Here is a 27,268-nt window from a genome sequence, read left to right as displayed (position 1 = left end):
CTGCCCCTAAACCTGCCCATCACACACACACACACACACACACACACACACTGCCCCTGCCCCTAAACCTGCCCATCACAGGAAACATTCTGCATTTTTACTTTCTCAAAACAACTCATCCTGTGTGATTTATAAGCCTTTTGAAAAGTGGGGACCGCTGGCTGGTCCCCACAATGTAGGTGATCTGAGGTTTTATATTTCTAATGTAATATAAACAAGGGCACACACACACACACACACACATACACATGTGCTCATACACACTTACACTTAAGGCCTATTTATACTTCTGCCGCCGTAGCTACGTCGTAGGCTGTGTGTAGCGCGCGTACCCTTCGGCGTACCCTGACGTGCACCTCTCCAAAAATGTAACAACGCGCCAATTCTACGTGGACGCAAGCGCTGTGATTGGTCTGCCAGAACCCCTCCCTCGGGGTTTCACATGCTCCCTAAGTGCGCGTCAACGCGGACAACGACGCAGAAGTATAAATTAAAACCAACACGTTGCCTACGGCGTATAGGCTCTGGCGTATGTCCGACGCAGAAGTATAATGAGGCCTTTACACCCACACACTCACTCGCACACGCACACTCACACACGAACGAACACACACACATACACATGTGCTACACCCACACACTCACTCGCACACGCACACTCACACACGCACGCACACACACACATACACATGTGCTCATACACACATACATTCACACACACGCACACTCACACGGACACACACTCTCATACACATGTGCTCACACACACACACATTTTAATTTTACTTCTTTAATTGAATGTACAAAAAATGACCTTTAGCTCAGCTGCTCTCAGAATATGAAGTAAAATTAATTGTATTTCTGGTTGTTAAACTAATGTGGCCTGGCTCTTAATTAGCATAAAACTTTTTCTTTTTTTTAACAATGACAACAGTATTGGGGACAGTAAAATATAAAAAGAAAAAGAAAATTATTTGATTAAATTAAATTATTGAGATGGTCATATACAATACTAGACTTTATAACTCGCTATTGCGAGTTTATATCTTGCAATTCTTAGGAAAAAGTCACAAATTACCTTTTAGATTTGTTTATTCAGTGGCGGAAACAAGCGTCCATAGACTCATTACAGAGAAAGACATTGAAAAGTGTTTATGATGACACTTTACAATAAGGTTCATTAGTTAACATTAGTTAATGCATTAACTAACATGAACTAACAATGAGCAATACATTTGTTACAGTATTTATTAATTGTTGTTAATGTAAGTTAATAAAAATACAGCTGTTCATTGTTAGTTGGCTTTTTCATATCTAAGCCATGAAAGAATAAAAGCTTTTTGTATTTTTCTAAAAGCTAATTACTCGAGTGCCTTGGATTGTTTTTTCTTATAAGTGAAACCATCCCTACACCCAAAGAGCACGAGATACTGAAGTTACACCCCGTGAAGCACTTCTTGCATTTATTGTATTTATTAATTGTTTTTAGATCGTTTAAAGCTTTATTTGTGGATAAAATGTGAGGTTAACAGGAAAAGCACCCATACGGAGAGCTCAAAACAAGGCGAAGGCCTGACTCTGTCACAAGCGAGGACATCACGCATGGACGAGTGTGTGTGTGTGTAGGGCAGATCTCAGCTGAAGCGTTTCCTCCTGCAGATGTGAACGAGTGTATGGACTCAGAGAGGGGTGTGTGTGGATCTCAGCGCTGCGAGAACACCATCGGCTCGTTCCACTGTGTGGCGTCCTGCGACCCCGGATACCACATCACTGCCACAGGAGAGTGTGTGGGTGAGTCTGACAAAGATCACACACACTTAAAGGGATAGTTCACCCAAAAATGAAAATTAGCCCATGATTTACTCTCCCTTAAGCCATCCTAGGTGTATATGACATTCTTCTTTCAGACAAATACAATCAGAGTTGTATTGAAAAATGTCCTGTCTCTTCCAAGCTTTATAATGGCAGTGAATGGTGGTTTATGTTTTGAAGTCCATAAAAGTGCATCTATCCATCATACAAGTGCATCTATCCATCATAAGAAAGCATATATCCATCATAAAAGTGCATCTATCCATCATAAGTGCATCTATCCATCACAAAAGTGCATCTATCCATGATAAAAGTGCATCTATCCATCATAAGTGCATCTATCCATCACAAAAGTGCATCTATCCATCACAAAAGTGCATCTATCCATGATAAAAGTGCATCTATCATCATAAAAGTGCATCTATCCATCATAAAAGTGCATCTATCCATCATAAGAGTGCATCTATCCATCACAAAAGTGCATCTATCCATGATAAAAGTGCATCTATCCATCATAAGTGCATCTATCCATCACAAAAGTGCATCTATCCATGATAAAAGTGCATCTATCATCATAAAAGTGCATCTATCCATCACAAAAGTGCATCTATCCATGATAAAAGTGCATCTATCATCACAAAAGTGCATCTATCCATCATAAAAGTGCATCTATCATCATAAAAGTGCATCTATCCATCATAAAAGTGCATCTGTCCATGATAAAAGTGCATCTATCATTCATAAAAGTGCATCTATGATAAAAGTGCATCTATCCATCACAAAAGTGCATCTATCCATGATAAAAGTGCATCTATCCATCATAAGTGCATCTATCCATCACAAAAGTGCATCTATCCATGATAAAAGTGCATCTGTCATCATAAAAGTGCATCTATCCATCATAAAATTGCATCTATCCATCATAAAAGTGCATCTATCCATCATAAAAGTGCATATATCCATGATAAAAGTGCATCTATCCATCACAAAAGTGCATCTATCCATGATAAAAGTGCATCTATCATCATAAAAGTGCATCTATCATCATAAAAGTGCATCTATCCATCATAAAAGTGCATCTATCCATCATAAAAGTGCATCTATCCATCATAAAAGTGCATCTATCCATGATAAAAGTGCATCTATCCATCACAAAAGTGCATCTATCCATGATAAAAGTGCATCTATCCATCACAAAAGTGCATCTATCCATCATAAAAGTGCATCTATCATCATAAAAGTGCATCTATCCATCATAAAAGTGCATCTATCCATGATAAAAGTGCATCTATCATTCATAAAAGTGCATCTATCCATCATAAAAGTGCATCTATCATCATAAAAGTGCATCATGGATAGATGCACTTTTATGATGATAGATGCACTTTTATCATGGATAGATGCACTTTTATCATAGATGCACTTTTATGAATGATAGATGCACTTTTATGATGATAGATGCACTTTAATGAATGATGGATAGATGCACTTTAATGAATGATGGATAGATGCACTTTAATGAATGATGGATAGATGCACTTTTATGATGGATAGATGCACTTTTATCAGGGATAGATGCACTTTTATGATGGATACAGACACTTTTATGATGGATAGATGCCTTTGTATGATGGATAGATGCACTTTTATGATGGATACAGACACTTTTATGATGGATAGATGCACTTATGATGGATAGATGCACTTGTATGATGGACAGATGCACTTGTATGATGGATAGATGCACTTGTATGATGGACAGATGCACTTGTATGATGGATAGATGCACTTGTATGATGGACAGATGCACTTTTATGGACTTCAAAACATAAACAGCCATTCACTGCCATTATAAAGCTTGGAAGAGCCAGGACATTTTTCAATATAACTCTGATTGTATTCGTCTGAATTCGTCATATACACCTAGGATGGCTTCAACGTGAGTAAATCATGGGCTAATTTTCAATTTTGGGTGAACTATCCCTTTAACGAGACCCAGCAGTGAGTGACAGTGAGTTTCTCTCGCAGACATCAACGAGTGCACCAATGAGACGGTGTGTGGACTCCACGCTTTCTGCCAGAATCTGATCGGCACATATCAGTGTCTGTGTGACCAGGGCTACGAGTCCACCGGCGACGGACAGATGTGTGTGGGTGAGTTCAGCATAGAAGAGCTCTTTATTATGGAAATAATATACTTAACTGGGAGACAATTCATTTCATGTTATTTACATGTTATTAAGTTCAAATTGTAGTTTCAGTTTATTTTAAATGCAATTAGTTGAACTTATTAGTGACTTAAGTTGGACTTCAGTACATCTATATATGTAATTTAATAATTAAAGTGTGTAATAATTACTTCTATTGTCTTTGACCGGCGAAAACTGACAAGCATTTATGATGAACTAAAATAGACTTTAATGCCATTCCTATTGTCATGTATTTAAATATATTTGTAATTACTAGTGCTGTCAAATCGATTAATCACATCTAACATAAAAGTTTGTTTATATAATATGTGTTATATTCATACATATACATATATATTTGTGTACACACATATATATATTATATAAACACAAACTTGTATGTTAGATGCGATTAATCGATTTGACATCACTAGTAATTAGACATTTGTAATAAAAAAGTTGCCATTTAGAACATTTTAAATATATTAACTTTAAATGTAATATCAAATAACACACTGCAGTTCATATTATAATCAAGTACTTCACATGTGCTTTAGTATGTGAGTCAACACATCAACATAAGTGTACTTCTTTAAAGCACAACGTTAGATTATTAAGACTTAATGATTTAAAATGTACTTTAAAATTAAAAGTTTTAATTTGGCCTTACAAAGTGCACTTAAGTGTTTTAAGAAACATTTATAAAAATACACTTAATTGTACTTGAGTACATTAATATCATAATATCAGTTACAGTACCTCTACGATTTAAGTGCACATTCAGTACGATTAAGCGCACTTCTTGTTCGTGTTTTTACACTCCGCGTGTGTGTTTCTGCGCAGACATAAACGAGTGTGAGACGATGCAGGGCGTCTGCGGATCTGCACACTGCTGGAATGTGGAGGGATCGTTCACGTGTGAGTGTGAGAACGGACAGGAGGAATTCGACCCGCTCGCGAGGCAATGTGTGAGCAGAGAGAGCCCAGGTAACACACACACACACTCACACACACAACTCCAGCAGGAACATCATATCTCTGTTTCAGTGCTGCCCTCTACTGACAGTCCTACAATAACTGATAATAACAATAACAACTAGAATGTACATTTCCTGAAGCAAATGTGAGTGGTGCATGCAGTGGCAAAATTCGGCACGGTTGCTAGGGTGTTTCAAGTGGGTTGCTAAGGTGTTCTGGGTGGTTGCTAGGTGGTTACTAGGGTATGCAAGAGAACACTGACTTGCCTTTGGCAAACACCACTAATAATGGTGAAAATAATAACAGTATTAATACGTTTACTTCATGCTGCTCATAAAGGCGCTGAACATGAATGAGTGACTGAGTTTAACACTCTACATAGGCAGCGATTCTGTGTTGAACTAATAATGATTCTCATATAAAGAGATCCACATGCAAATATAAATAATCTACTTTTAGTTGGATTGAACTTTAGCGACACCTTTTGTTATCAAGAGTATTATCCCAAGTGAAAACTAAGGACACTTTAACACACTTTTTTTTTAGTAACACTTTATTTTACAGTATCATTGTTACATGTAATTACTGTAGTAATAACTATAAATTATGCATAATTACATGTGATTAACCCTAAACCAAACCCTCATCCAACCCTATAGTAAGTACATGTAGTTAATTATTAATACTGTAATACAGACACCTTCAAATAAAGTGTAACCTACTTTTTATACTTATATTTCATTGATATTATAGTATCAGCAAGTACAGTTTTTTTTTAAATATGCTTTTAAGATTTGAAGTACACTACAAGTGCACATTCAATACAATTAAGTGCACTTCTTATTCATAAGGGATTTTTAAAATGGGGATTTCTCTTGCTTTATCCTTCATCTCTGATGGCTTCTAGTTTTTCACTGCATTCTTGAGTTCTGAAAGTTTAATGATATTTATGTGTGTGTGTGTGTGTGTGTGTGTGTGTGTGTGTGTGTGTGTGTGTGTCCTGCAGGTCGCCCGAGGCCGTCTGGTGGATCCTCCTCGTCGTCGAGTCGTGGTTCGGGTGGCTTCTCCGGGTCCGTGTCTGGCTCTCTTCCACAGACTCGACCCGGAGAAATGAAGGAGTGTTACTACGGCGTATCCGAGCCGTACTCCTGCAAGATATTGTCTCGAAACACGACCCTGCAGGAGTGCTGCTGTACGGCGGGCCAGGGCTGGGGCCTCCTGTGCCAATACGACATCTGTCCTGAAGCTGGAACAGGTGAACACACACACACACACCAGCACTGAAGACATGCTGTGTCTAATGAGTTTACTCCTGTGAAAAACAAGTGTACTTATGCATACTTTTAACTCTTTCCCCGCCAGTGTTTTTTAAAAAAGCCCCAGAATATTTTGTTGTATGAATATCTAAACATGCAATATATCAAACGAAAGAACAGCGCCTCTACTTTTAAACAAACAAACAAACAAAAAAACACATTTTTTTCTAGCTTTATGCATTCTTTTTTTCCTCAACACTTGAATGTGGGCAAGTTTCATTAAAAAAAAACTGAGAAAATCGTGTTTTTGTCAAAGACTACATCTAGATCGGATTGAGAACGATGATCCAAACACACAGATGGAGTCGATCGAGTCCATCAACGCCACCAAAGCTTCACAGTCCTGTAGCTCGTCCTGGGTCGACACTTCATTCAGTAACATTAGGCAGTTTTGATTTATATGCTGTTTAATGTTGATGATCGCGTTGATGTACAAATGCACCTCCTTACATATGATATCGCTCTATATTGTTTCTGCTTCTTCTCCTGAGTTTTGATCAGGAGAGTCAGTACTCTTTCAGAAGATGTGTAATAGCGCCCCCTAACCCTATAACAGTGAAAACATGGAAATCCGGAAAATTTCATCAATGACGGGGAAAGAGTTAAAAGAGTGCTTATGGAAATAATTTACATGAAAATAATATACTTTAGTGTGAACTGAATGTAATGTTTTCGGACACTTAATTGCATGTAATATACAATTAAATTCAAGGTTATTATGGTTTAAGTTTATAATAGTTGAACTTTAGAGTGCTTTTGACCCACTTAAGTTGAACTTAAGTACATCTTATGTAATATCATAATTGTCTTGGTTGAATATGGTTAAAGTGTACTGAATGTATTGACAAGCATTTATGATAAACTAAAATATACTTTAATGCAATTTCTATTGAAACTTGTATGTCATATATTTTAAAATATATTTTACACATTTGTAATTTAGTCCATTTAAAATATATTAACTTTAAATGCAAATACTTAACGTGTGTTAGTATGTTAGTCAACACATCAAAACAAGTGTACTTTAAAGCATGACAAAAGATTATTAAATCATAATGATTTAAAAACACTTTAAAGTAAAATGTTTAATTTGGCATTACTACAAAATGCACTTTTTAAAAGGGCACTCAAGTGTTTAATAAACAGTCATGAAAATGTATCTCTTTAAAGGGATACTCCACTTTTTTTGGAAATAGGCTCATTTTACAACTCCCCCAGAGTTACACAGTTGAGTTTTACCGTTTTTGAATCCATTCAGCCGATCTCCGGGTCTGGCGGTACCACTTTTAGCATAGCTTAGCATAGATCATTGAATCGGACAGGACCATTAGCATCTCTCTCAAAAAAATGACCAAAGAGTTTCGATATTTTTCCTATTTAAAACTTGACTCTTCTGTAGTTACATCGTGCACTAAGACCGACGGAAAATGTAAAGTTGCGATTTTCTAGGCTGATATGGCTAGGAACTATACTCTCATTCCTGCGTAATAATCAAGAAACTTTGCTGCCGTACCATGAGTCCAGCAGGCGTAATGATATGAGTCCAGCAGGCGTAATGATATGACGCAGCGCCTGAAAATAGGTCTGATAGAAAGTGAGAAAGTGAAAGTGGTCTATTCACAGCTATATTCATATCTGAATACTTATAATATTTTAGATACATTCCAGTCAGGTTTTAGGACCTGTCATAGTACAGAATCGGCACTGCTCAAGGTTACTAATGATATATTATTATCGTTGGACTCTGGATCACATGTTGTTCTGGTTTTATTGGATCTGAGCGCTGCCTTTGATACAATAGATCATGAAATTCTTCTCAGTCGTCTGGAGTGTTGGGTTGGTGTGCAGGGTATAGCTCTTCAGTGGTTTGCTTCGTATTTAAAAGGCAGGACAGTTGCTGTGAATCTGGGAGACTTCTCTTCCACATTGGCCCCTTTAGTTTGTGGTGTCCCTCAGGGGTCGATTTTGGGACCGTTGCTGTTTTCGCTCTACATGCTTCCTTTAAGCAGTGTATTTCGAAAGTATAGCATTTCATATCATTGCTATGCAGACGATCTCCAATTCTACTTTCCTGTGAGGCTAGATAAAACCTGTTCGTTGGACAAAGCACAGGAATGTTACAGTGACATTAAACTCTGGCTATCTATCAGCTTTCTCCAATTAAATGAGAGTAAAACTGAGGTTTTGATTGTAGGCTCTCCCGTCTCATCTAGCTTTCCTGATCATTTGGGTTCTTTATCCCTAAAGACTGAGAATCATGTAAAGAGTTTAGGGGTAATCATGGACTCATCACTTAACTTTAAGAAACAGATTGGTGCCGTTGTCAAAGGAAGCTTTTTTAACCTGAGATCAATTGCTAAAGTAAAGCATTTTTTTATCCAGTAAGGATTTAGAAATTGTAGTTCATTCTTTTATTACATCTAAGCTTGATTACTGCAATTCTTTATATATCGGTCTCCCCCAGACTCTGCTTGTCCGCCTACAGTTAGTGCAGAATGCAACGGCAAGGCTTTTAACGGGGGTGCGAAAGAGAGAACATATTACTCCGGTACTGCAATCCCTACATTGGCTTCTGGTCAAATTTAGGATTGATTTTAAAATTCTCTTGTTTGTTTACAAGGCATTGTCAGGCCTTGCCCCCCAGTACATTAGTGATCTTATAGTTCCTTACTCTCCTTTTAGAGTTCTCAGGTCCTCCGATCAACGACTTTTAAAGGTACCTCGTTGTAATTTAAAATCAAAAGGAGATTGTGCTTTTTCCGTGGTGGGTCCCAAACTCTGGAATAGTCTCCCATTCCATGCGAGGTCAGCTCCATCGATTACAACTTTTAAGTCTTATTTAAAAACTTATTTATTTTCTTTAGCTTTTGAATAAAGTACGTTTGTTTTGTTGTATGACTTTCATGTTATTATTTTGGAAAGCACTTTGGGGCAACGTCTGTTGTTTAAAAAATGTGCTATATAAATAAAGTTGCTTGCTTGCTGATAGGTTAGACAAACTTAGTCCCGGTCACGTTGGAAGTTACCGAGCTGGGGACTATTTTCAGGCGCTGCGTCATATCATTACGCCTGCTGGACTCATATCATTACGCCTGCTGGACTCCTGGTACGGCAGCAAAGTTTCTTGATTATTACGCAGGAATGAGAGTATAGTTCCTAGCCATATCAGCCTAGAAAATCACAACTTTTCATTTTCCGTCGGTCTTAGTACACGATGTAACTACAGAAGAGTCAAGTTTTAAATAGGAAAAATATGGTCTTCTATATATCTTTGGTCATTTTTTTGAGAGAGATGCTAATGGTCCTGTCCGATTCAATGATCTATGCTAAGCTATGCTAAAAGTGGTACCGCCAGACCCGGAGATCGGCTGAATGGATTCGAAAACGGTAAAACTCAACTGTTTAACTCTGGGGGAGTTGTAAAATGAGCCTATTTCCAAAAAAAAGTGGAGTATCCCTTTAAATGGCATTTTTATTTAATTAATATTATAGTATTTATACATATAAGTACAGTTTTTAAACATACTTTTAAGATTTGAAGTATACACTGCAATTGCACATTCAACACAATTAAGAACACTTCTTTTCCCCTCCATCATCCATAACTCTCCATTTAGCCGAATTCCAATCACTGTGTCCCAGCGGAAAAGGGTACGTCACCATGGAAACGGGAGCATTCAGCTACAAGGGTAAAACAAAAAAAAATGCCACACAACAAAAAAAAAAAATTCCCATAAGTCTCTCAGTGTGTGTTGTTTCTAATCTGAGTGTGGTTGTTCCGGACAGATGTGGACGAGTGTAAGCTGTTCGATACGGAGGTGTGTAAAGGCGGTGTGTGTGTGAACAACATTCCCGGCTACGCCTGTTACTGTTCCAACGGATACTACTACGACATGGAGCTGCTGGAGTGCATCGGTCAGGACACACACTCATGCAGTGATGCTCGATGGGTAGAGCGTGATGTTGTGACACTGTCTCTGTGTCTCTGTAGATAATGATGAATGCCAGAGCGAGGACACCTGCGCTGGCGGTGTGTGTGTGAACACACTGGGATCGTTTTACTGTACGTGTGAGTCGCCGCTAGTGCTGGATGACACGCGGCGCAAGTGTGTCAATGCAAGTGGCCTCGCGGAGTGTAAGAGATGCAAAAACACACACACAACTATTCAAACACAGCATTTATTACCCAGACAGCAACATAGTGTCGGCCCGGATCCGGCCCACATCCGGAACAGGCGCGGTTCTAAGGTCAGTGGATATTCAGGGCTTTAGCCCAAACTTTAAAATAATTAATTAATTATAAAAGCGATTTAAGGGAATAAAGAAAAAGAAAGGCTTATTGTATTAGTGAAATAACTGTAACTATTTGCAAATAATATTTGGTTACACTTTATTTTAAGGTGTCATTGTTACAGTGTAATTATATATTTTAGTGCTGAGTAATAATAATTAACTACATGCACTTACTATAGGGTTAGGGTAGGATTAGTGTTTGGTTGAGGGTTAGTTGCATGTAATTATGCATAATTTAGTGTTATTACTATGGTAATTACATGTAACATATGTAACAAGGACACTGTAAAATAAAGTGTTACCTAATATTTTATTTTTAATTATGCATGCCTTCTCTCTAAATGAATCAAGGAAATTATAGCATATTTTCAATTCAAAAAGGCAAAATTTAATAAATAAATTTAAAAAAGTTGAGTAATTTGCGTCACCGGATACTGTCGCTAGTTGAACATTTCTATTGTAAAATAGTCAAATGTTAAATGTTTATCATTACATTTCACCAGGCATTCGTTCACTTCTTTAATCATTTTGACATTGATGAGCGAGACCGCTGAACTTTTAGTCTTCCTAACAACCAGTGTTGGGGAGTAACGGAATACATGTACCGGCGTTACGTATTCAGAATACATAATTAAAAGTTTTAATTTGGCCTTACAAAGTGCACTTAAGTGTTTTAAGAATCATTTGCTCTATGAGAAAGACAAGGTAACAAAACATTCGGGGCTTAAGCCCCCTTAGCCCAGCCCTAGCGCCGCCCCTGATCTGGAACATGTGAAATCCACGCGGATCTGGGCCGAACTCTTTTTATTTTAATATATATTTTTGTCCTTTTGATAAGGGAATTATGTTTTATTTTACTACTGTATATTTTTAAATAAATGATAGCCTATGTTAAGCTTCATTTTAAAGGGATTGTGGACTGTACAGCTCACTCAGGGGAGGAGCTAAGATAAAAGGGCGGAGTCCTCCAGCAGTCGTGGGCGGGGCTTGTGTAATGTGACATCACACATCACTCTTGTTCTGAGACACTGCTTATGATTTATGGGGATTAAAACAGAGGAGTGGGTGGATGTTTACCAGTATACTGGTGGTTGTGTACACACACTGCAGACACACATTTATGGTCAAACACCATGCAAAAGTGAATTTTGCATGTTAGGTCCCCTTTAAGAAATGTGCATAAAGTTTAATTATAATATCAGCAAGTCTCAAGCGATATGTCAGTAAATATGTTAATGGATTTGTAGTATACTCTGTATGTATTTTAAATACATTTTGCTATATGTTTTTTTTTATTTTTCCCCCACTATGGATGTCATCCCAAACACATGAGAATTTAATTTATCTTCGAAAAACACAAATGAAGATATTGTGAATGAATCCTGAGAGATTTCTGGCCCTCCATTAAAAGTCTATTTAACCAAAACTCTTACAGTAAAAAACCCCACAAAAAAAACCCCACATTTAATAGGTAATCCATATGAACCGAGCTGTTTAATCCGTGTGTTTTGAAGAAACACAATGGATTTACTTTTTTTTTTATTTAATTTAGGCTTTTATTCACCCATAATCATTGATAAACACATATATAGATTATAGCACTTGAGATATGTTGTTCAATGGAAGCTCAAGCATACTTGGGGTTTTAAAGACTATTAATATTCAGTAATATTATCATTTAGATGCACTGGCACTATTGAGTGAGAACAAAATTTGAACTGAATTGAGCTGAAATTGAATTTGTTTCATAATTTTATAACATTACCATTATTTTTCTGTTTATTAATGTAAAGCTGCTTTGAAACAATCTGTGTTGTATGAAGCACTATATAAGTAAATATGACTTGCCTTGCGTGACCTGCAACAACAAACCTCATTAGTTCTTGCGGAAGCATAAACATGATTGTGTCGTGCAAATTTAAGCTTCAGTTTCATTAAAAATATCTTCATATACAGTATGTATTAATAAATGAACTGAAGTCTTATCGGTTTGGAACGACATGAGGGTGAGTAAATAATGACAGAATGTTCATTTTTGGATGATCTATCCCTTTAAGAATGCCAAAAATGTTTTTACTAGATGTGTTAAATGACCACTTTTAATGTGTATCTTCCGTCTTTCTTTCTATTCATTTCTCAGACGAGAACTTGAACTTCTGTTGGCGTCACGTCACAGCTAGTCTGGAGTGTCAGAGTCCTATGATAGGATCTCGGCTGACCTTTACAGAGTGCTGTTGTTTGTTTGGTGAGGCTTGGGGTATCCATTGTGCCCTCTGCCCCCGCAGAGATGAAGGTACACACGCACACACACACACACACACACACACACACATGTGCCCAACGGTGATGCACACATTCAGCTTCACAGTTTAACTCCGTCATATGTGTTTTTGCCTCCTGATTAGAGGCGTACGAGGCTCTGTGTAATGAGCTGGGTCCTCCTCCTTACTCCCCGCGTTATTATGAGCGCTTCGGCCCGGGAGGAGGAGGAGGAGGAGGAGGAGGAGGAGGAGGAGGAGGAGGGGGAGGGTACCTGCCACCGTACGTGTACCCCGAAGCCCAGCCGGGACGCCCCGACTACATGCCCACTGATTACGATGACTACAGCCCAGGTGGAAGGAGGTCCGGGCTGAGAGAAAGACCCCCCGGTTCATACGGGCTCCCAGACGCCCCCTACAGGCCCGCCGGGTGAGGCTCTTCAACAATACTCTACTGACAGCAAAGACAATAGAAATTACAAATAAAGATGTATTGAAGTCTTACTTAGGCTCAACTAATTGCATTTAATTTAATATATTTTTAATATGTAATTTATACTATAATATAATACAATTTAATAGACATGCAATTAAGTGTCTGGAAACATTGCGTTCGGTTCACACTTATAGTCCCCCTACAGTCAATAATTGTATTCCTTAAAACTCATCTTTGATCACCAAAATGACATATTTAAAAGTTTTTTTCTTTGAAAAAAAATTTGTCATGCGTTAAAATAGCTTGAATGTAACTCGACCTATACCACATTTAGTATACGTGGTTCTATGAATATGCAAATGAGCCCCGCCTCCACTCACTCACTCAGCTCAGAGATCCACTGGTTGACGATCACACATTGATCTGATTGGTTACAAGGTAGTTTGTGACGTCAGAAACACCAGCGATTTCAAAGCGTGTTTTTGAGACTGTCTTTGGTTCACTGCAGTTTTAAGGAGGAAATACTCAGCAATGCTGTCGACTTATGAATTTACACATGGTTTGTCTTAAAGGGATACTCCACTTTTTTTGGAAATAGGCTCATTTTACAACTCCCCCAGAGTTAAACAGTTGAGTTTTACCGTTTTCGAATCCATTCAGCCGAGTTTCTGATATTTAGAAGAATATCAGTAACCAGACAGTTTCTGGTCTCATTGACTTCCATAGTATATTTTTTTTCCTACTATGGAAGTCAATGAGACCAGAAACTGTCTGGTTACTGATATTCTTCTAAATATCAGAAACTCGGCTGAATGGATTCGAAAACGGTAAAACTCAACTGTTTAACTCTGGGGGAGTTGTAAAATGAGCCTATTTCCAAAAAAAGTGGAGTATCCCTTTAAAGCGTATTAAAAACACAACATAGACACATAAACAACATTAAAAGCTGGATTCTCACCAAAGGGGGACTTTAAATATACTGTTTTATTTCTGTAGTAAGTACTCTTTTTAAAAGTATGCTGCTACTTTTTCACAATTTGTGTGTAATTCTACTCAACTCGTTTCTAGTGGAAGTCGTTACTATGAGGAGGATGATTATGAAAGCGCTCCCGGCCCTCCCTTCGGCCTCCCGGATCCTCGCGGCGAGCGAACGTTTGATGCCCGACCCCTGCCGCCCCGTCCTGACGGGCTTCCACTGAGTCTGGCTCCTATTCCCGAAAACTCCCGGTACCGCGAGAGTGAGGGGGAGGAGTCATGGAGAGCCCCGCCCCCTTTCCCAATGTTTCCTGACAGGCGGGAGGGGCCACGAAGAGTCTATGAGCGTGAGTCTGAGTGACTGAAAGTGAATGTAACTCTGCTGAAAAACACATCTGGTCTGTTGGCTGATTTTAGGAGGGTTTTTGTCCACTTAGATCATCTTAATCCGTGAAAATAAAAACAGAAAAAAAATAGCACTTGATATACTTTATGAGAAAACACTTTTAAAGAACTGAATGTAACGTTTTCAGAAACTTCACTGCATCTTATTCACAATTACATGAAAATGTATAATATTTAAAAAAAATTGTTTACAAGAGTATGTTTTTGACTCAATTAAAGTACATATTTATGTGTAATTTAATAATTACTAAGTATTTATTATGATGAACTAAAATATACTTTCAAGTTTCAATAGAAATGGCATTCATTTAAATAAAAATATATTTACACATTAGTAATGATGAAGTTGCAATTTAGCACATTTAAAATACAATAACTTTAAATGTAATATCAACTAACCCACTACAGTTAAAATTATAATCAAGTGCTTTACATGTGCTTTAGTATGTGAGTCAACACATCAAAATGAGTGTACTCCTTTAAATCATGACAAAACATAAAAAAAAATCTTTTTACATTATTACAGTGTACTTAAGTGTGTTAAAAACAGTCATGAACATGCTTTTTATTTCATTATTCATTATATCAAATCATATTATATGCAAGTACAGTTTTAAATATACCTACAGCTTTTAAGATTTGAAGTGCACTACAGGTACAATTAAGCGCACTTCTTTTTCACAAGGAAAGCATCTTGTAGCAAAGCAGAACCTGCGGCTCTTGTGTGTTTCAGGGAGATATGATTCATACGGCAGTCTGAGTTCGGAGGAGTGTGGGATCGTCCAGGGCTGTGAGAACGGGCGCTGTATTCGAGTCGAGGAAGGGTACACCTGCGACTGTTACGACGGATACCAGCTCGACATCACCACCATGACATGCATAGGTATCACTCCCTCCTTATTCCCATGCTTTTCTCTTTCTTAAAGGGGTGGTTGATTATGATTTGACTTTTCTAACTTTAGTTAGTGTGTAATGTTGCTGTTTGATCATAAACAACATCTGCAAAGTAACAACACTCAAAGTTCAGAGCAAAGGGAGATATTTGCTTTTAAAGAAATCGCTTTTTAAGGACTACAACAAACAGCTGGTAGAGACTACACCACATTCCTCCCGGGTTAGTGACATCACCAACCCTAAAATTTACATAAACCCCGCCCCCTGAACACGATTTATAGATTATCATGACAGAATATGCTAATCAATGACTATAAGATAACTACACATAAGCTACATAAATTCACCAACTAACGATTCAGAAATGTGCTGTTTCTTCTACATGTTGTCACTTCTTCTAGAGTCTCTCCATCATTGTCTGACTCCGGTTTGAGCATAATTGGCTAAAAGTTTTTGAAATTTTCAGTACATGTGTGTCTGAGGTAAAAGGACACCAGCTGTTGAAGCTCCGCCCCCTGTGCCGGGAGCAGCAGCTCATTTGCATTTAAAGGGACAGACACAAAAACTGGTGTTTTTGCTCACCCTCAAAAAGTGACAATTTTAACATGCAATATACTAATATCTGTGGGGTATTTTGAGCTTAAACTTCACACACACACTCTGGGGACATCAGAGACCTATTTTACATCTTGTGAAAAGGGCATTACACCACCCCTTTTAAAGATTAGTTCACTTCAGAATTAGAATTTCCTGATAATTTACTTAACCCCACATCATCCAAGATGTTCATGTCTTTCTTTCTTCAGTCGAAAAGAAATGAAGGTTTTTGAGGGAAACATTCCAGGATTTTTCTTCATATAGTGACTTCAATGGGGTCCAACTGCTTCAATGCAGCTTCATAGTCTCGACACGATCCCAGCCGAGGATTTGAGGAATAAGAGTCTTATCTAGCCAAACCATCGACTTATACTTTTGAACCACAAATGCTCGTCTTGCACGTCCACGACTTCACGCATTATATAATCATGTTGAAAGGTCACGCATGGTGTAAGCGGAAGTACAGATCTAGTGTTTACAAAGTGAACGTGCAAAGACCAAGTCAAACGCCCTTTACAAGAAAATAAAAATAAAATAAAAGGTGAAACAAAGATTTCAGACGATTTTGAAGTTAAAGGAGAAAATGAGATTTTCGCCCTACTCTACATTTTCCGCCTACGTCAAAAGTATATAAATGTTTATTTTTCTAAAAAAATGAGTGATGGTTTGTCTAGATAAGACTCTTATTCCTCGGCTGGATCGTGTCGAGACTTTGAAGCTGCACTGAAACTCACATTTGGACCTTTGATAATCATTGAAGTCACTATATTTAGAAAAATCCTGGAATGTTTTCCTCAAAAACCTTCATTTCTTTTTGACTGAAGACAGAAAGACAAGAACATCTTGGATTACGTGGGGGGAGAGTAAATGTTTATTCTGAAGTGAACTAATCCTTTATTAACCAATCACATGTGCTGTTGTATTAAAAAACAGAGCTGTTTAATTTTCCACACCAGCGATTAAAGATGCAGCTGTGTGTGTGTTTGCCTGTAGATGTGGATGAGTGTGAGGAGGAGGAAGACACACTCGACTGCATTAACGCTCGCTGCGTGAACACCGAGGGCTCGTACAGGTGTGTGTGTCTCAGGGGTTTCATCATGTCCCGAAGACCCAACCACTGCATCCTCGCTTGATCTCCATCGGTTCAGAGACTGAGAGACTTTTCCCGCCACATTGCTGTAAATTGTTGATTTTATGACTTTATTGACAATACCTGTGTGTATATCCAAAAGTCTAATACTGAAGCTTTACATGCTACACACACAAGACTCAATAATGTTGTGCTAAAAAGAAAAATGATATGCTAAATGTACCTGACCTGGTGTTTGTCATTGTTTGGCCTCGAACGCAGGCCAGATGAGCTTGAGTGTCCGTCATAAAGATCCACCAAACCACATAAACTAGTGCTTATTTTTTTAAATCTTCATATTTATACATCCATATCAATGAAGGCAACTCCATGTATACTATATATGAATATATTTACATGAATAATTTTTTGTCATATAACTGTCAGAGAATCTCACCATGTTACTATTTGATACTGTAAAATCTCTTTTTCTGCCGATCGTTTTCTTCTGTCTGTCACGTAACAAAATGCACTGTATCTGTGGGGGAAATGCGGTCCTGTGGGGTTTACACAACTGCTATTGTACAGTTTTAAGACATCTCAGATGTTTGTTACATATTTGTATGTGTACGTTTTTGATATCTTCTCTGACGAAGCTGTTTGAAAATATATTTGCACACATTCCATTTTAAGTGTTTCTTTGTTGCTGAGCTTCATCAGGCTTGTACTTCATTTGATTTTAAAGAGGATCTATTATGCTTTTTTTTCCCATGTTCATCTTTCTTTAGTGTGTAATGTTGCTGTTCGAGCAAAGTCCCTCCAGCGGGAGTTCTTCTCTATATCAGTGTCAGTGTTTCTGAACTCCCTGAAACGACTCCATTGTAGTCTTGAGTTTCTTCCGGGAACGAACACGTCGCAATATTCCTCATTTAAAGGGATACTTCACCTCTGCAAAGATGAATGTGTATTTAAAATTGGTCATTTATGTAGAAGAAATGTGAAATTATTTTTGAATTTGGAGCTTTCTAGACTGAGAAAATCCAGAAAATGTATTTTTGGCTTATGTGGATGAAAGACAACAACTCCCAGAATGCACTTGCTTCGCTGCCCTAGGAGGCCACACCCAAGCCACGCCTACCGGTAAGAGAGCGCAGTTTAAAACAACAAGTCTAGGCTACTAGTGAGTCTCCGTGACGAGTCTGCCCGAGATTTCGAGATCGCCCAAAATGTCCGGGATTCGGCTTTTGTGTTCTACAGTCGCCATTCATCATGTTTACTGTGGCGCGCAGGACGAGGCTAGGCTAAAACGGCGCGAGGCCGGTGGTGTGATTACTGTGAGACGCGCCGGTCTCGTATCTCTCACGGAGGAGCGGGAATTTTCTTAGCAATGTTAAAACGCACATCAACCGATCACTTGTTTAGCGTTCATGTAAACACTACATTCAGATTCACCAATCGGAATGAATTCAGTTAGATTGAAACAAAAGGTGTTCATGTAAACAATGAATGGCGACTGCAGAAAGCAAAAGCCGAATCCCGGACATTTTGGACGATCTCGACGGCCGGACATGTCCGGGATAAAGAGGATGGTAACCCCTACTACTCAGCTTTCTCCACAGAACAAGAGCCAGCTAGCTTAGCTTCCAAAGAAAGACGGCTGATACTATGTGTACATTCTGTGAGTGAGATCCCTCTATGGGCGGGTTGAACACATCCGGGACAGCTCCTCCTACTGGCTGTAGTCTCTCGCCTCTGGCCAAAAGATCCTCCAAAAGATTTAAAAAGGATTTAAATCTCTCGTCTCAGGGGGATATGAGGGTGGAAAGCACGGTAATTCGAAAATACTACAGGTTTTCTACTAATACAAAGCTTAATGCTAAATCCTGAAGTATCCCTTTAAATAATTCATACGCAGAATAAAGGGGCGGGGACTGGTTGAGTTAGTTAGTAGTGTGTTAAACTGGTGGTTATGGTAAGAGGCGGGACATTTCACAAACACACTCGAAGCACTCGACTAATTACAACACACTGCTCCAGCCGACCAATCAGAGCACAGTGTGCTTTTCAGAAGGAGGGGCTTCATAGAGACAGGAAGTAAACAGAGCGTTACTGACAGACTGTGAAGAGAGGAGCCGCAACAATGGAGAATATGAGGAAAATAATCAACATTCAAGCATGAAAAGATTGTGTAGAAGGACATAATATGGCCTCTTTAATTTCCAGCTGGAGAAAGATCAGTTTTCCTTGTCCAAGATTGAACCCTAAATATGTCTGACCCATTGTTGTTAATTTCTCAGGCAGTTTCTCTCTGCCTCCTCACATGCTTTGTTTGAGTAGGTTTGTAACCAGCTTATCTCTGCGTGGTCCTAATATGCCTAGTGTTTATATGAATCCAGCTCATAAGTCCTTTTATAGGCCAATCCGCCCACATCACACACCCAAGCCGATTAAAAGGGTTCACTTCGCTCCTAATGTACTTCGGTGGATTGCACTGACCAGCGGAATATCAGCTTTCACTTCTCAGTGGCTCAAGTTACAGCCAACAGTGTAGTGGAGGACTGCAGTTTTCCCCGTAAACTTCCTCTGATCCTCCTTTGTTGATAGTACTCCACTGTGTTCACTTTAAACACAGCCTGAACTGGACTGACATGAGTGCAAATCACTCACACACACACACACACACACACACACACACAGATGCCAAATCTGAATTGGCTGCCGAATGTTTATGGTGGAATTTTAGGTCAAAGTTCTTGGATTCAGTTAAGTTTCCACTGACGTCACCAAGCTGTGACACAACCATCGATTTACAAGCTGTGGTTTACTGTGATGGATAAATCTGATACGGGAGAATATTTAAGAAATGTCTGGGTCATAAGTAATAATAAAATAAAACACATATATACATATATGTATATATTCTATGTATGCATGTATATATATTTATATAATACCATTACCATTAAAAAACACTACCATGATGGGACAGTACTTCAATGTAAATAGTGTCACTTTTTTTATATATTTTTCAACAAAATGATGAAGCAGCACGAAAAAAAATAAAAACACTATATAGGCATAATTTAAAAAAGTAATAAAAGCTAATAAACTAAATAAAATTAACTACTAAACTAAAGCTTAATCAGAAATAAATGTATCTTGAGCATCAACTCATCATATTAGAGTGATTTCTGAAGGATCATGTGACACTGAAGACTGGAGTAATGATGCTGAAATACTGGATCACATTTTAAAACTAGAAAGTTTGTTGGGACAAACTCTTATGTTGGCCTGACAAAAGCCCAAAAGAAAGTTTTATAAGCTTCCTTCCCAGACAGCAACATAGTGTCGGCCCAGATCCGGCCCACATCTGGGACATGTGGAATCCACATCTGGGCCACAGCTGTGTCTGTCTGGGTGGCATGGTCATCATGTTGCACATCTTAGCATGTTTTAGCTCATTTTCTAGAATGATTTTGCAAGCATGTTTTATGTTTTTAGCATGTTGTTAGTTTTTTGCTAGCATGTTCCTAACATGTTTAGCTCATTGCTAGAATGATCCAACACCACTAGAAGTAGTAGATCATCCGGGGACTTTACAAATGTATTCGAACATAGGCTACTCTGTTTTTCGCATACTATATAGTAGGGAAGTATACGATTTCGTAACGCAGGATATTCTACATTGTTAACATATTATTATCATGTTTTAACATGCTGTTAACATGTTTAGTACATTGATAGCATGAATAAGCATGTTAAAAACTGCTATTGTAATAATATTACCCAGACAGTAACATAGTGTCGGCCCACATTTGGGACGTGTGGATTTTTTGATCAAATGAATACAGCCTTGGTGAGCAGAAGACATTTCCTTCAAAAAAAGTTAGCAAACTTTTGAACGTTGTGTAGCGCTATGGCGGTGAGAGGGTAATAGAATAGAGAAAGGTTTACCACACTTTGAACAGAAATGGCAATATATGATCGACTACGCCACCCCGGAAAACCAGGGAAATAGCCCTAAGGGCACAAAGGTTCGTTTTGAGTGGATGGGTGAGAGGACATGAGACATATATAGAAAAATAGAAAAGTTTATTTTGATCGTCAATGTTGAATGATAAATAGCTAGATATTTCAACGTTAAAAACTCACATTTGGCATTAATATAAATGAATACCATCAATTAGCATCTACTCATACACACAGTAAATAAACTCAATTTATAGAAACTCAACTAGGAGCAGAAAGATCTGGAGGTCCGGGCCAGCTGCCAAATTGGAAAACAAACCCGCCCAAATAATCCACTACAAATACCCACACACACACGTGAAGGGTTAAATGCCAGAAGACACACAGCACTAGGTGTGAACACACCACACAAATGGCAGCTTCGCCTTCACCCTCCAGAAACCCCCAGCTCCTGCAACAAAGAAAACAATGAGAAACACAAAACATGAATACAATCCAAGAAAATAAAACAAGTCAAATAATTCAAAGATATAAACCACTTGACATAATTAGGACTCAGTACCACATAAAAACAAGTTGACGTTGAAATAAACCAAATAATCAAACATACATTACCCACAGTTAAACATACATACAAGATGCTTCAAACCAATGGAATTCAATATAAGGTGGCCAGAGGAGACAACCAACCAGCTCGCACAGTCAGAGGAATACACAATACTCAATAGCAACTTGACAGAGTCACAGCAGTTAATAGTTGCTATTGTGATGAACGTCGAGGCAAAACAGCGACGCAGTCGCAATTATACGCAATCACAGTTCAGCATTGATACTCGATTCTCATGAATAGCCCAAGAGACCGTCAGTTACGCCGGGGGGCCTGCCGAGCAGAAAGATAATATTAAAAACAGAAGCAAATTATTAGCACACAAGACTAAAATCTTACATACCGCAGAATGATCCCGGCGCACAAACCGCTTCGCAGTCGCACACCATATTGCAGTACAGCAGCTCAGACAGGAACACATGCTATCAATGACATGCTATCAATGCCACCGAAAACAAAATGTAAGTAATCAGCCGCGGTCAATTTCTTCTTGTTATATAAAAAACGGCTACTCATACCTGTGAGGCGTGGGCAGCCAGCACACGAGGAAGCCAGCTTACAGTCCAAGCCTGCGGCAACCACGGATGACGTCACAAGGCCGATACCAAGACGCATGCCATGTGGCAAACACACATCCCTTATATCAAACAAGGGGCGGGGCTTAAATTAAGCACAGGTGAATGAAATCCCCATTAGTGGATTCAGTCACCCTGCTACAGTTGTATGATATGGTATTGCATATTATATCATATTTTTATCATAAATATATCACATCATCATAATTTCTTGTTTTGATTTCCGGCCTCTGCCATTTCTGGTCGGTTTCTGTGTTTATTGACCCGAGTTGAGTTTCAGTATGCGTGTGTTTCTCTTGTTGGAGAGTGTTTGAAGTGTGTGTGTTCCTGGTCGACACACTGGCACAGTCTGATCTCACACACACTGCCACGCTTCATCAACTGGAGACAGAAGCGCAGCGTCATTGATCCCGTGCATATGTGTGTGTGAGTGTGTGTGTGTGTGTGAAAACACTTGCACTATAGATGTTTGGAGACAGAAGTGCCGTGTCATTGATCTCGTACATGTGCATGATGTGCTATGGAAAGCGATCATGACGTGTGTGTGTGTGTGTGTGTGTGTGTGTGTGTGTGTGTGAAAACACTCGCACTATAGATGTTTGCCCAAACGACTGGTCTCCAATAGTTGCTGAGGAGGCCTTCCCTGGATTAAGGCCTGTGGGGAACGAGACAGGTGTTCCTCGCCGGCCTAGACGCTAATCCTCTCACCTGAGATGGACACCAGGCTTGCACTGGGTCAGTGTTCTGTAACACGGTGAAACAGGGTCATCACCTCACGCTCAAACAGGGTCAAGATCTCACTGCGTCTCACAGCGTAATATTTCTAGGAAGCGCTCTAATCCTCCTCAGCATACAGATATGAGTTATGAAAGTATAAAGATCACGGTCCTAGATGTTGTCGAAAGGACATGAAAATGCTGTAATCATTACGTAATGCATAATGTGCAGCTTTCAACCATCTGTGTATATTATCCCATGCTACTTAATAAATAATAATAATACATATTTAAATAATAATAAACAATCTACATGGAAGGGAAATATTGACTGCCGACAAATGAGATAAGAGCTATGCATAGTATAAGTGAGATACTGTTATAGTTTATATTAATATTTTCAAGAGAATTTTATCTTTTTTAATTAGATTTTAATATGTCTAAGTAGTTTTTATTTATTTTAGTTCAGTTTTAGTTATTTTAGAACATAAAGTTAAACTAAATTAAAATGAGAAATGTTTCCTTGGCAACTATTACATACATAAAAAGTTTAAGTTACACTTTATTTTAAGGTGTCCGTGTTGTAATTATACATTTAAGTACTGAGTAATAATAATTAACTTAATGTATAGAGTTATGGTTAAGGTATGATTTAGGGTTAGTTAAGCATGTGTCAGGGTTCCACCAGATTCACTCACTCCGCCCACCAGATTCACTCACTCCTCCCACCAGATTCACTCACTCCGCCCACCAGATTCACTCACTCCGCCCACCAGATTCACTCACTCCGCCCACCAGATTCACTCACTCCTCCCACCAGATTCACTCACTCCTCCCACCAGATTCACTCACTCCGCCCACCAGATTCACTCACTCCTCCCACTAGATTCACTCACTCCTCCCACCAGATTCACTCACTCCGCCCACCAGATTCACTCACTCCGCCCACCAGATTCACTCACTCCTCCCACCAGATTCACTCACTCCTCCCACCAGATTCACTCACTCCGCCCACCAGATTCACTCACTCCGCCCACCAGATTCACTCACTCCTCCCACCAGATTCACTCACTCCTCCCACCAGATTCACTCACTCCGCCCACCAGATTCACTCACTCCGCCCACCAGATTCACTCACTCCTCCCACCAGATTCACTCACTCCTCCCACCAGATTCACTCACTCCTCCCACCAGATTCACTCACTCCGCCCACCAGATTCACTCACTCTGCCCACCAGATTCACTCACTCAGATTCACTCACTCCGCCCACCAGATTCACTCACTCCGCCCACCAGAATCACTCACTCCGCCCACCAGATTCACTCACTCCTCCCACCAGATTCACTCACTCCGCCCACCAGATTCACTCACTCCTCCCACCAGATTCACTCACTCCGCCCACCAGATTCACTCACTCCGCCCACCAGATTCACTCACTCAGATTCACTCACTCCGCCCACCAGATTCACTCACTCCGCCCACCAGAATCACTCACTCCGCCCACCAGATTCACTCACTCCTCCCACCAGATTCACTCACTCCGCCCACCAGATTCACTCACTCAGATTCACTCACTCCGCCCACCAGATTCACTCACTCCGCCCACCAGAATCACTCACTCCGCCCACCAGATTCACTCACTCCTCCCACCAGATTCACTCACTCCTCCCACCCGATTTACTCACTCCGCCCACCAGATTCACTCACTCCTCCCATCAGATTCACTCATTTCTCCGACTCGCTCATCATCTCCGGAGTACTAATCATCTTCACCTGCATCTCATCATTCCACCACCCTTTAAATTCAGCTCCTCTTCTCACACTCATTGTCTGGTCTCGTCTCTACAAGACACACTGACTCTCTTACGCTACTTACCCGCTACTCACCTGAGATTCATCCGCCTTCCGTCTACATCCGAAGCTCCGTCTGCCTTCTTCAGTCTTCAGCCCTCTTCCTGAGATCTTCCAGCCGCCATCTGAAACAGAGACTCTGATTATTCTTCAGTTAAGTTCCTGTCTGATTATCATCTGCTTGCATACTCACCATATCTCCATCTGGTTCCGTGTTTCTGTTAATAAAGCTACATTTCACTTACCACCTGTCTGACTCCTGTTCCATCCGTGACAGCATGTAATTATGCTTAATTTATTTACTATGTAAAATGTAACAATGACACTGTGAAATAAAGTGTTACCAACGTTTTTTATATTTTATTTTGATGAAAGTTTTCGTTAACTATAAGTGGTCAGTTATGCATTGTATTAATGTGGTAATTGTATTAATGTTAATATTATTTATTTGTTGTATAGCATATTTTAACTTGTATAGCATTTTTTTATTTCATTGCAAGCATGTTTCTAGAATGTTTTAGCATTTTTCTACCATGATTTAACACATTGTTTACATTATTTTACATTTTGCTAGCATGTTTTAACATATTGCTATACTTATAATAGCATGTTGCTAGCACATTTCAAGCATGTTTTAGCATTTTGATAGCATTATCATAGCATGTTTCAACATGTTGCAAACATGTTTTACCATATTGCTAACATGAATTAGCATGTTGTAACACATTGGTAGCACAAATTAGCATGTTAGCACATTGCTAGCATGAATTAGCATGTTGCTAACACGTTTTTATCATGTTTTTAACACATTGAGAGAGAGATTTTTATTGAGTTTGTTTAGTAGTGTTTATGATTTTGATTTATTTATTGAATTTTAAATGAAAACATTTAAAACAAAGATTACCGTTATGCATCTTTTTGTCTATGAAGATTACAATGAATGATAAACATTTGCAATTCTAGGTCACTAATCAAATTGGTGGCACTGATCATGTGACTCTGCACGATCGTCAGCTTGTACACAAACGTGTGAAGTTCAATATTTCAACTTGTGCTGATATTATCATTTGAATATAGTAATGAAATTTGAAGAAAGGATCTCTAATAATGGAGTAATATTGTTCCTCGATACGAGTCTATTGCATCACAGAGACAGTAATAACACTCACAGTAGGTCAGTGTGTACGGTGTGTGTGCAGTGTGTGTGTGTGCAGCTGAACACAGAAGCTCAGCACTTTTACAGCATCAGTAATCGCCACAAATCCTGACCTACTGACCGAACATCCCACAGCTGCACTCAAACACACACGCATATCTGGAGAAATATCATATGCGTTCGTGTGGATTTAACGATGATTGACTCTCAGCTCTGACCAGAATGCAACAGATTAGCCATTATCTGAACAATAAGGTTTAATTTGTTAAAATGAGTTACTAATAATGCACAATACTTCTACAGTACTAATGTTTATTTTAATATTTAATAATACATTTTTAAAATCAACATTAGCAGTGCTATTTTAGTTTTAGTACTATTTTGAAATAGCTTTTATTTTTATATTTTTAGTTTTCATGTTCATTTTAGTTAGACATTATTTTATGTGCATTTTATTATTGTTTTATTATTATTATTTAATATTGCTGTTTAGGTTTCATTTATTTTTATTTCCATTTTAGGTAGTTTTAGTCTCTTTTTTCAGTTAATAATTTTAGTGTTTTTCTAAGTTTTTCAACTGATATTTATATTTTAATTTACTTCAGCCTTATAAATATTTTGGTAACACTTTATTTTACAGTGTCCTTGTTACATATGTTACATGTACTTACCATAGTAATAACAGTAAATTATGCATAATTACATGCAACTAACCCTCAACCAAATCCTAATCCTACCCTAACCCTATAGTAAGTACATGTAGTTACTTAGTATTACTCAGTACTTAAATATATAATTACACTGTAACAACGACACCTTAAAATAAAGTGTAACCAATATTTTTAATATTTTTAGTTAACGATCATAACCCTGAACATTAGTTAATGCACTGTGAACTAACATGAGCAAACAATTAACTGTATTTTTTATTAACTAACATTAAAAAAGATTAATAAATGCTATAAAAATATACACTGCATATTGTTAGTCCATGTGAGCTAATGCATTATCTAATGTTAACACTTTATTTTAGTGTCCTTGTTACATTATGTAACATGTAATTACCGTAGTACTAACAGTAAATTATGCATAATTACATGCAACTAACCCTAAACCAAACCCTAGTCCTACCCTAACCCTATAGTAAGTACATGTAGTTGCTTAATATTAC

General features: G+C 38.6%; 1 protein-coding gene across 2 annotated transcripts in view; it reads left to right on the top strand.

Moving 5' to 3' along the window:
- Window positions 1-17,750, top strand: part of ltbp4 (latent transforming growth factor beta binding protein 4) — a 100,785-nt gene extending 83,035 nt beyond the window's left edge. For both annotated transcript variants that reach the window (XM_079873329.1, XM_079873330.1), the window contains 12 exons: window positions 1,660-1,791; window positions 3,841-3,966; window positions 4,845-4,988; window positions 5,986-6,234; window positions 9,913-9,984; window positions 10,082-10,210; window positions 10,287-10,430; window positions 12,729-12,881; window positions 12,994-13,276; window positions 14,351-14,604; window positions 15,396-15,545; window positions 17,147-17,750. In XM_079873329.1, coding sequence (XP_079729455.1) covers window positions 1,660-1,791; window positions 3,841-3,966; window positions 4,845-4,988; window positions 5,986-6,234; window positions 9,913-9,984; window positions 10,082-10,210; window positions 10,287-10,430; window positions 12,729-12,881; window positions 12,994-13,276; window positions 14,351-14,604; window positions 15,396-15,545; window positions 17,147-17,286 — 1,976 coding nt within the window. In that variant the 3' untranslated portion in view covers window positions 17,287-17,750. The remainder of the gene's footprint in view (window positions 1-1,659; window positions 1,792-3,840; window positions 3,967-4,844; window positions 4,989-5,985; window positions 6,235-9,912; window positions 9,985-10,081; window positions 10,211-10,286; window positions 10,431-12,728; window positions 12,882-12,993; window positions 13,277-14,350; window positions 14,605-15,395; window positions 15,546-17,146) is intronic.
- Window positions 17,751-27,268: the final 9,518 nt, after the last annotated feature.

Source organism: Squalius cephalus (assembly GCF_949319135.1).
Source record: "Squalius cephalus genome assembly, chromosome: 6".
NCBI lineage: Eukaryota > Metazoa > Chordata > Actinopteri > Cypriniformes > Leuciscidae > Squalius > Squalius cephalus.
The sequence above is the reverse complement of the archived record's forward strand: the minus strand, read 5'-3'. Positions and strand labels throughout refer to the sequence as shown.